Source organism: Arachis ipaensis, chromosome B8, assembly GCF_059453495.1.
Source record: "Arachis ipaensis isolate K30076 ecotype BB chromosome B8, ASM5945349v1, whole genome shotgun sequence".
In the NCBI taxonomy this organism is placed as follows: Eukaryota; Viridiplantae; Streptophyta; class Magnoliopsida; order Fabales; family Fabaceae; genus Arachis; species Arachis ipaensis.
In genome coordinates, this window is record NC_142443.1 from 17847783 (window position 1) to 17859181 (window position 11399).

An 11399-nucleotide genomic window follows, 5' to 3' on the forward strand; every position below is an offset into this window, starting at 1 on the left:
TTTCCTCACTCACAGCGCCACCGCCGCCACCCTAACCACCGCAGCTACCTTCTCCTTCTTCTCCTCTCTTTTAAACACTGAACCAGTAGAACACAGCCCCTATCTCTCTCGTTTTTTCTCGTTCGTAGAACAAATCAAGCTCAAGTTCCTGTTCTCTTCGTCTCAGGTGAGCTCCAGCACGCTGGCGCCACCTGTAGCAGCGTCTGTCCCCACCACCGCCGCGCCTCTCCCTCTCCTTTTATCCCCACTCAGTTCTGGCTCGCATATCTTCTCAGCGCCATAGCCATCATCTCCTCCAGTCAATGCTTCCAGGTTTTAGTTTCAAAATTCTTTTAATTTCTGTTAAGTTCAATTAATTTTGTTTAGTTAGTTTGATTTTAGTAATTAGTTTAGTTAGATTTGTTTTCTGATTAGTGGATTTTTAGGTTTTGATTAGATTAGGTTTAGTTAGATTTGTTTTTTTCTGATTTTAGTAATAAGTTTGATTTAAAATTTGTTGTTGAAGCTTTTTTCCTCATGGTTTTTCAATTTTTGGTGTTTCCTTTCACTGCATTATCTTTTTTCTTTTGCTGCTGCTTCTTGCTGCAGTGTGATAGTGATCCTTCTACTTGGAGCTACATCAATGATCATGTTCATTTTCATATAGGACAGTAAGTTTGACTTGCTTCAGTAATAGAATATTCTGGTTGTTTAATAATGTAGAACATATGCATCTAGATTCTTTAAACTTTCTTACTTTTCATTGTTATAGGTGGTATGCTTAACTTGGGATATATGATGTGGCTGTCAAGCATATGATGGAAATCTTGGCCTGCAGTCACCAGTCCAAGGAAACACAGGAATTATTCCTTAGTGACTTTCTTCAAACTGTGAAGGTGATAGTGACTCTATTTCCTTTTCAGATCTCATGCTTAGAACCTGATTGTTAAAATACTGAACTGCCAATAGTTTGATTTAATGTAATTCCTGAAGTAGTGTGCTTTGTAGAACAGGTTGGCGATGTAGGACCCATTCTTGATTTGATGGCTGTGGTTTTAGAGAATATTTCTACTTCTACCCTCCTAGCCAGAACAACAATTTCTGCTGTCTATCAAACCGCAAAATTAATCAGTTATGTCCCTAATGTGTCATATCAGAAGAAGACAAGCATTCCTACATAGACTGGAAATAACATTTCTACCTATTCAGCTTTATTCGTTTATCTAAAGACATAGGGTGTTTTCTGGACTTATTCCAGGCTTTCCCTGATGCCTTGTTCCATCAATTGCTTGTGGCCATGGCTCATCCGGACATGAAACACAAATTGAAGCACATAGTGTCTTCTCTATGGTGCTTATGCCATCAATGGTTTCTCCTTAGTTGGACCAGAAAACAAAGATGGCTATGAAGGTACAGAGTAATAGCTTCCACATTCAGCATGATAGTTTCTCTAAGCAGAACACTTAAATGGAAAACTGCTAGAAGGAAACACGGTTGCAGGAGTTACTGGGGATAAAAATGCTGTTCCAATTTATTATGAAATGCAATTAGCTATTTCAGCAACTTAAAAATAATATTTCAAGTTGGTGTCAAACTGGAGCCTGCATTTAGTGGCAGTGGCAATAATTTTGACAGCAAAATTTATCTTTATAGAAATGGAAAAAAATGCTATTCATAGCCTTTTAACTAATCCCGTTAGCTTTAAAATCTATTTATCCAAATCTGTTTTCATATTTTAATTAATTTTTATAATTTAATGGTGATATGAATTGCTTTGTCAGGCATCCAATTACAGGGTTTTGGCATTTGTAAATGTTTCTAATTTAAATTGTATGCTTTTCTTTCTGTTAGTGGGCTTGTTATCTGTATTTTATTGTTTCTAATTACTTCAGAGATTTAAAACAAAACACCTTTTTCATAAATAAATTTAAAAATAAACACTCGTTATTTGCAGGATTTGATGCTTACTCTGTCAACATTTCTACCTGTAGTTTCTATAAATAATGACAGCAAAGATCAATCAGATTTCTCAATTGGACTTAAGGTAATACTATCTGTTCTTACTGTAAGATTCCAACCTTATTGAATATTTATGACACTGATTGTTGATGAAAAAGGTTAAATGTTCTTTTTTAATTCAATAATTTTTGGCAGATGTATAATGAGGTACAACGTTGCTTTCTCACAGTTGGCTTGGTGTATCCAGATGATTTGTTTCTGTTTCTTGTAAATGTAAGTTGTTGAAAATCTAGTTGAAGTGAATTTTCTATTCTGTTGATAAAAAAGGAAAAGAATAGTAAGCTGAAGGGAGATTAAGTTATACCATGTAAAGCTAAATAACTTGCTAGAAGAAATTAGACCCAGACTAAATATTAGATGAAGGAAGGCAATCAGTTGAACTAGTTTCTGGTTTGATTTAAAGTTGAATCATGTCCTATTTCTTTTATGTATTTTTGTTAGCCTGTGTGTTATGTTGAGGAAGGTGCCTTATTTGCACTGATGTTTCTTCCTTTTCCAAGGAGAAAATTATTTTGTTTCTCCTAATATGATATAAAAGTGTTGCCTTTTTGGCTACTTTTCTTTTTCTTTCAGAAATGCAGGGTGAAGGAAGAAACATTGACCTTTGGTGGACTTTGTGTTTTGAAGTATCTTTTACCAAGGTTCTTGCTTTTCTGTTGCTGGTGATAATTGTCATGAATCATATTTTCAGAAAGCTTAATTTGTTCGGTAGATACATGAATAGCTTTATACCTTCAAATCGCATCAGGCAATAACATTTTTTGGGGCTGCAGCCCTGATAATGCTTGGGTCCACTGTATCTTCTACTGAAATTCAGCTTTTATTTGGAAGATTGAGTCGTAAACAAGGATTGAACTCTTGGCTGCATTTGGTTATAGGAGCTCTAATACCACCAGGCCATGAACTACCTTACCAAAAAGCTTAGACTATATTTGGGTTGAGGGATATGACTAATTTGGTACCTTAACAGTTACTGTGTGTTATTATCTTGTGTAAACTGACCTACAATTCTTATCTGAAGGTTATTTGAAGCTTGGCATAGTAAAATACCTCTACTTGTTGAAGCTGTAAAGTCCTTGCTAGAGGAGCCGAGTTTAGGTGTTCGGAAAGCACTTTCTGAGGTAATCCATTATGAACCATGTTCATGTAATTTACTTCTGAACTAACACAGTTTCTTACCCTTCACTTTCTTTTGGTTTTTCCTGCCTTCCTTCTTTTCTTGTAGTTAATTGTGGTTATGGCTTCACATTGTTACTTGGTTGGTTCATCTGGAGAGTTGTTCATTGAGTATCTTGTGCAGCACTGTGCTTTAACTGACAATAATCACGGTGATCTTGACATCCTGAATAAGAGAGTGGAGGTAAAATTTCTCCCCAATCCTTGCTTCTCAATAAACAAGTGCCACTTGTGTACAATGATAAGACCATGATTGAAACCAAAATTTACTTTCTTAAATGCCATCTTAGCTTGGTGATGATCATGCCAGAAACTTATATTGTTGTGCCATGATTCAATTTATAAAAGGAACTATGCCACAAACATATAATTAGAAAGGGTGATGAGCAAGGCTCAATATATATATAGGACCCACATAAATTACATAACACCCAACCTTTTTCAGATATGTTAATCATTCTGAAGACAAAATAAAGAAACCTAAATTACACTTAGCTTCTCTTTACCAACTTCACATGGATAACGTACCAGAAACATAAAAAAGGGGTGTACTTCCCATGCATCTTTATTAGTTCTTTAGTCTTTACCTTTTTGTTGGTCGGTATTTAATTTGGTAATAAAGAAGAAATTGTATATTGTGATTTAAATAAAATTGCTCATGCACTATATCTTACTCTATTTAAATAAAAAAGCCCATAATTACATGAAAATGATTGAAAGGTATATGACATAGAGAGAGCATAACAGAAGGTATTAAAGAATTCAAGTATGGAGACTTGAAAGTCTTAATAGATTGAAAATAAGGTATATTAATTTATAATTTATTCTATTTAGTGACAATAACAAATTATATTTTATATATATATATATATTGGCAGGTGAAGGAGAAAGAACAAGTCCAACTAAACAACTTGAGTTAGGTGATTCAGAATTGATTTGGCCACACTTTTCTTAATCTTTTGAAAAAGAAAATTTGGCATTTTTTTTGTTTTTGTACACAAGTGTTGGTGGCCGCCATAGGAGGGGGTCCATGAACGAAAGCTTCTTCAAAATAGAAGCCCAAGGTTGAAATTAAAATAATTAAAATAAAAGCCACATCTCGAGCTTTGTATACAGTTATTACCTGAAGAAGGCTTTGAATTCTAAATATATTTTGTTTAAATTAGTACTAATGATTAGAACCATGTTATATACTAACTAATATTAGAGCTTTTGATTTGAAGTAGTGGTTTATGCTCCTATGCTTTCACTTTTTGTTGCAGGTTTGCTTATACTTTAATTTGTACTGGTGTTTTCATGTGTGTGGTAACATGTCTAGGACATATGGCAGTAGGTAGCATGAATGGTTAGTCTCTCATGTGTATCCTTTTTTATTGCTTGTGTCAAGTGTATACGGTAGAATGGAATAGCTAACAAATTTTATTATTCTTGTAATTAAGTTATTAAAGAAAATATTAAAGAAAAAAGACTTTTTATTGGTCAACTAAGTGGAACATTTGGCTTGCTGCACTTTCTATTGTAGGAGAGATCAAGCACTCTCAAGCTGCTCATGTCACCAACTTGTGGAGGGACTTCTCCAGTGAGTTGATTGTGGGAAAGATCAAGTGCTTCTAATTTCAACAGATTCCCAAGAAAAGCTGGGATTTCACTTGAGAGATTGTTGTATCTGAGGTCTAAATTGATCTGGAGATTTTGGAGTTTTTCAATTTCTGTTTTAGTATGGAAAATAACAGCTTTTAGTATGGTTGATAGTTCTAGTATAGTTGAATAATACATTGAGGATTATAGTTGATGTATCAATACATTTTGTTTATATTTTGAATTATATTGACTTGTTTGTTTATTATAGTACTTTTCTTTTAGTTTGATAATACGAAGAATTTGTTTATTTTTTGAAATATTATAAATATTCGAATACAAATTAGATAAAAATTTGTATTAAATTTATATTTATTTTGTATGAAAATAAGTTTATTTTGTAATTAGAAAAATAAAAAAAATTATATTTTACCTTACTGACGGATTTACAGACGGATTTTCTGTCTGTAATTAGAGTGTAAGATGATTTTCCAAAATTCAAATTACAGACGGAAAATCCGTCTGTAATTACAGACGAAAAATTCGTCGGAAAATTTGTCTGTAATTACAGACGGAAAATCCGTCGAAAAATCCGTCTGTAATTACAGACGAAAAATCCGTCAGAAAATTTGTCGCCTTTGGGAAATGGATAGAAAATTTACAGAGGAAAAATCTGTCGGTAACTTGTAAAAATCCGTCTGTAATTTTCCGACGAAAAAAAATCCGTCGGTAAATAATTTTCGACGGAGCTTTTACAGAGGGACAAAATCCGTCGGTAATTTTGTCGGTAACCAAAAATCCATCTGTAATAAAGACTAAATCTGTCTATAAATCTGTCTGTATTAATCAATTTTCTAGTTGTATTATGTGATCTGTGTAATAATAAATTAAAATAAAGAATATTGTTTAACAATTTTTTATTAATTCTTAATAATTTATTGTTAATTATTTATTGTTTACTGTTATGTTATGATAGTAACAATAGAATAGAATACTATATAGTTAATTAAATTAGGAAAGAGTGTTTAATAATTTTATTATTATTATTATTGTTATCATGAGTAGAGTAACGACGACGTCGTTGTTGTTATTATTATTATTATTATTATTATTATTAGTAGTAGTAGTAGTAATCTTGTTATAATAATTATTATTGATGCTAATCAGTGGCTAAGAGAAAGGGGTTGAATCTTTGTCCCTTTTTGCTTAATATTACTTTCTGCCCTTTAAAATAGCTTTAGGAGATTTTTCTGTTTTTTGTCTCATAACCAGTCAAGAGACATTTTCTTTTTGTTTCGTAACCAGCCAAAAGATATTTTTCGATTTTGTCTCCTACGCAACAGAAACAAAAATGGAGTAGAAGAGAAAGAGAGAATCACACCAAAAAGTATCCTGGTTCAGCTGCTAAGTGCAATGTAACCTACATCCAATCTCCATCACAACAGTGACGGAATTTCACTATAATCATCTGATTACATACACTAATTCTACCTAGGAACTACCCATTCCTATCTGGGACAAGTCCAGAATCTATACCCAAAACTGAACTTGACTTGGTCACCTACCAAGCTTTCAACTGCTAAGTACTAACCCAACTTGCAAGGGGATTCCCACAGAATCATGATACACAATACAGATGTACAAAGGACCTCTAAGATATCTATGGCTTTTTCTTTAATTTTGCACTCTCTGCCTTTTTCCTCTCACTGGCTTTTTCTTATAAACCTCACTCTATTTGCCTTTTTCACCATGAGACTCAAACAGACAAAACTAAAGAAAAGAATACAAAATACAACACATTGAAAGAGAAGAACTTCTGTTAGCTTAGGTAGCTATGAGAACTCTGTGCTTACTCTCCTTGCTTCAACCCTTGGCCGTTCACCCTTATTATAGAAGGGGAAGCTTCCAAAGTTGAAACGGTTCAACCAAACCACTTTCTTCTTCTTCAATACCAAGGCCGGTTCGGACAGAGAGAAGAGAGAGAGAGAGAGAGAGAGAGAGAGGGAAACCGAAAGCAAAACTGACATGCAAGTACCTTTCTCAATCCTTCTCATCAATCTTCTTCAATCTGAGCCCTTGATCTTGTCTTTGGCTCTAAGAAAGAACTCTGACCCTTGATGAACCTCTGATCCTTGACAGCTCCATCTGTTCCATTTTTGCTTCTTCCTCCATGTAGGTCCAGTAACTACCTTCTGTGATGGATGAACAAAAGTGGAAACGAGCTTCACCTCATAGATCTTCTTCTCTGACCGAAACGGATTGCTACTACTTTAGGCATGGAGATCTTGAAATTTCTTCACCACATCTTGCCTTAAGTGGAAAAAATCTCAGCCATGCCATACCTTGGATTTTCTTTTTGCAAGGGCCATCATCACCTTTGCCTCTTGCTTGTTACTAGCCTCTTTGTGATTTTTACTGATAGCTTCTACTATCTTCTTCTCTGATAGAAGTGACAACCTGAAAACAAGAGAGAGAAGAGAGAGAAGAGAAAAGGAATCTCTGGAAGCAATGAATACAATTAATCAAATTAAATCCCACTTCCATTCCCCTATGCATAGTAACGTGTGATGCAATAAAAGCAATCAAATCAATTTTGATTTTTCTCTTTCCTGTTACCAATGCATTCAATTAATTTAATTAAAATTTAGATTCCACCAAATCAAATGGGTAACCGAATCATGCTTCAACAAAGTTGAACCCCTTTGTTTTGTGATTAACGTATGGCATCCTTGGGCCACTTTCTTCAACAATTTGTTTCATCAAAAATGGACCTGAGGTTTTTGGACTTTTCTTTAATTCAAACCTCAGAGACCTGAAAGATCCAAATTGTCACCAAGCAAATTAAATCATACATCAATTTAGGCTTATGTGACTTTGGTCCAACAAAAATCTGCACACCAACAAAATTATTAAACAGCCAATTTGAATAAAAAGTTAAATTAATAATTTTGTAATTAATATTTTTAATAATGTTTGATCATCATAACAATTTGAAGTTTTCCAAACTCAACAATCTCCCGTTTGATGGCAAACATTATTAAAAATGAATTGAAAGAGGTTAAGGATTAAGAGTACTCCCTTAAAGATTTTGAATCCTCCCCCTTTCCATTTGTCATATAGCTCCCCCTTAATGTGTGCAATTTTTTCAGTGGAAGCAGTACGTGAAACATGCTTAAAACAAACTTAGAACAGTTAAAAAAAAATTTAATGTATTCAACATATGGAGTCTTTTAGACAAAAACATGTTGAACAACTTGATTTTTGAGCAGATGGATAAGAATAATCAAAGCTAAATTTGTTATCTTTTAGATAACCCGCTGCTCACAACATAGAACAAAGTATGCCTGAGTATTTTCAGAGTACATTGCAACAAATAACCAAGACTCAACATACTTATATCAACACGTTCAAAACAATTTCCTGCCCAACAAAATTTCTTGCCAAACAAGGTAATAAATCAGGCTCATTGAAGCATTTGCTCATATTCAGTTATAAAAAAAGAAAGCTTCAGAAAAATTGGCAATAAATATCAGAGTAAAAATTGACAAAAGGCATCAGAGCACAAAAAAAAATCAGAACAGGATAATGCAGAAATTAGATCATCACAAAACCTCCTTTTAACCATATAGCATGAACCAATAATCATCAGTAATAAAAAATCAGAAACTTAGAGGACAAGAATAATCATCAGTTATCAATAGATTTTAGCCCTGTTTCTTTTCTTTTTAATTCCTCCCCCCTTTATTATCAAGGAGGGACCTGCAAAACAGATGAAAATAGCATGCCAATAATGCAGAATATTTAATTAAAAAACAAAGGAGTTAAAGTAGTTTAGTACAGTTATCCAGCAGTTCATCAAACACTAAATCAAAAGAATAATAAAATAGACAGAGTTCAAAGTGATGGGTAGCAAAGAGCACATCAGTCAAGCATCAGAGAGATTTATGTCCGAGTTGAGGTGATCATCTTCTTCATCTGATTGGGCCATGTCTTTTTCTAAGCTCTTGATCAGCTGATTGATCCTGTCATTGTACTTGGTCCAGACTTTTTCGTTTTCATAAGCTTGTTTCCTGGCCTCTTTGTAAGACTTGACCATCAATTTTGACATATGAGAGAACTCATTCAATACGTCCTTGATAGATTCTGAAAGTTTAGAGGATTTAGAAGGAAGAGATTCACTTTCACTGTCAGAGAGCATGGATGCCATTGAGCTTTTTCCCTTTTTATTTTTCATGGATTCAGAAACTCCACTTCCCTTTATGGTCAAAACCCTGTTCTCTATGGGTTCATTGATCAGATCAATATTAAAATATTCAAAAATACATGTCAGAAAAATTCTATAAGGTAAATTAGCCTTCTTATCGCTGCGAACACAATCCCACATGTGTCGCGCCATGAGATATGCAAAAGAGATAGATGAAGATGTGAGAATAGAAAATAAAACCAAAGTATCACAGACAGTTATCATGAGCCACTTTGAGGCATGAGAACATGGTTGATAATGCGATGAAGCAGAGTTCTCACAGGTCCAAGAGCCTTGTAGGTCAAGACAGTTCCATCCAGTTCAAAAAAGTTCTCACAAACCCGAGATAGAGCAACCTAAAGGAAAACTCCAACATGGGAGTACCATTTTCCATACATGTATCCCATTGCTCCTTTGTCTTCATACCCTAAGGCTGCACTCACAGTGTCTCTATTCAAGGTAAGATGCACTATTTTGACATAGGAGTGTAATGCTCCATCATGATACATCAAATTCTCATAGAACTCACGACTCACAAACCAGGTTTGGGTAAACCGGTTTGTGAATCTTAAAGAGTGGAGTCCATTTGAGTTTGTCAAAGAGAGCAGTAAACTCAATCCCTTTTTCAGATAGATTCTCCAGATTCACCACATATGAAGCACATAAATGGCGGTTCACTAAAACTTGATAATGGAATTCAAATGCAGCACAAGATAGGAAACGAGCAGGGTCAAAATGAGAATGATTTTTACCAAACTTGTTTTTAAAATCCAGTGAGTTCAGGTTTGGTGGTTCACGAGTGTTGAGAAGAACATAGCTCTTCGAACGCTGGGAGGGTGTAGTTCGGCCAAAAGGATGTGGTGTTGACCGCCGTGGAGGTGACGGTGGAGGTGAAGACTGAGACGCTTCTTTTTCTTCAGGCATTGGCCCCTTATATTTCTTGCGAGATTATGTTTTTGGATTAATCACTTTCTTCCTCATGGAGTCGGTTGAGTGAGATGATGGTGATGAGGACGAAGGAGAGTGTATATGGATATGGGTGTGTGTTTGAGGAGCAGAAGAGGATGGAGGTTTTTTGACAGAGGGGGTTCGGTTACTTCTTCTAGTTGCCAACTTTTTTCTCATGATGAAAAGAATGAAGTAGTGAGAAGAGGAAGAGATGGTCGAAGAGGTTGGAATGTGGAGAGGTTACAACCGCATTGAATGCTGAGTGGAGAGAGGATCATTTAAAATAATGAGCATTTAATGGAGAGGTTATCAATCAAGGAAATTTTTTAAAAAATTAAATAAGTAACTGAAAAATCTTTTCCTTGAAATGTGGGAGAGAATAAGAGAAAAGATTTTGATTTGACATGAACTCTCCCTATAAAGATATGATGTGATAACCTCCCAAAAAATATTATTTTAATGAAAAAATAAAAACGGGCTAGAATCATGGAGTGGGTCCAAAAGAGTTTGGTTGGGCTTAAGTTTAATGACGCCATGGTTCAGTCCCCCCTGCTTCATGGCTTGTTTCTCACATACCCAGATTTGTCTCCTTGCTTCCTACGAGACAAAAACAAACAGAATCATTAAAATCACAATTTTTCAACAGAACTCAAATCTAACATTCCCAAACTGTTCCTTAATGAACAGAACCTATCTTCACACAAAGGTTTAGTCAATATGACAGCCCGTTGTTCTTCAGATTTCATAAATTGAATATCAATAATTCAATAGTACCTTTTTGCACATGTTCTCTAATGAAATGATATCTAACTTCAATGTGCTTAGTTCTGGAGTGCAGAACAGGATTTTTAGAAATGTTTATTGCACTCATGTTATCACAAAATAAAGGTATACTATTGATCTTCAATTTATAATCCTCTAATTGAGTTTTTAACCAAATTAATTGAGAACAACAAGCAGCGGCAGATATGTATTCAACTTCAGCCGTGGAAAGTGCAACAGTGGCTTGTTTCTTGGTTGACCACATGTTGAGTGAGCTTCCAAGGAAGCAACACATTTCAGATGTACTTCTTCTATCCACTCGATTACCCGCATAATCTGCATCACAAAATCTACTGCACAAAACTCATCAGACTTGGGATACCATAAGCCAAAATCACTTGTTCCCTTAATGTATCTAATAATTCTCTTAACAGCTGAAAGATGGAATTCTTTTGGGTGAGATTGAAACCTTGAACATACACCCACACTTTGAACAATCTTCGGTCTAGAGGATGTAAGATACATGAGTAAGCCTATCATTCTTCTAAACCGTGTCTCATCCACATCTTTGCCATTTTCATCCTTATCAAGTTTAGTGTTTGGATGCGTAGGTGTTCCTATTGGTTTGGAATTTTCAAGGCCAAATTTCTTGACTAATTCTTTTGCATATTTACCTTGGTGAATAAAAATACCA

General features: G+C 34.7%; 1 protein-coding gene across 1 annotated transcript; it reads left to right on the top strand.

Moving 5' to 3' along the window:
* The first annotated feature begins 1377 nt into the window (after positions 1-1377).
* LOC107613602 (protein SHOOT GRAVITROPISM 6-like) lies at positions 1378-4511 on the top strand. Its single transcript, XM_088495982.1, has 7 exons — positions 1378-1389; positions 1934-2023; positions 2134-2211; positions 2572-2639; positions 3020-3119; positions 3224-3358; positions 4437-4511. Exons 1-7 carry the CDS (start codon positions 1378-1380, stop codon positions 4509-4511), a joined length of 558 nt encoding a protein of 185 aa, XP_088352108.1.
* Positions 4512-11399: the final 6888 nt, after the last annotated feature.

Coding starts and splice junctions, on each gene's coding strand:
- LOC107613602 (XM_088495982.1), top strand. Junction 2,640..3,019: donor TTGAAGTATCTTTTACCAAG/GTTCTTGCTTTT, acceptor TCTTATCTGAAG/GTTATTTGAAGCTTGGCATA. Junction 3,120..3,223: donor TTCGGAAAGCACTTTCTGAG/GTAATCCATTAT, acceptor CTTTTCTTGTAG/TTAATTGTGGTTATGGCTTC.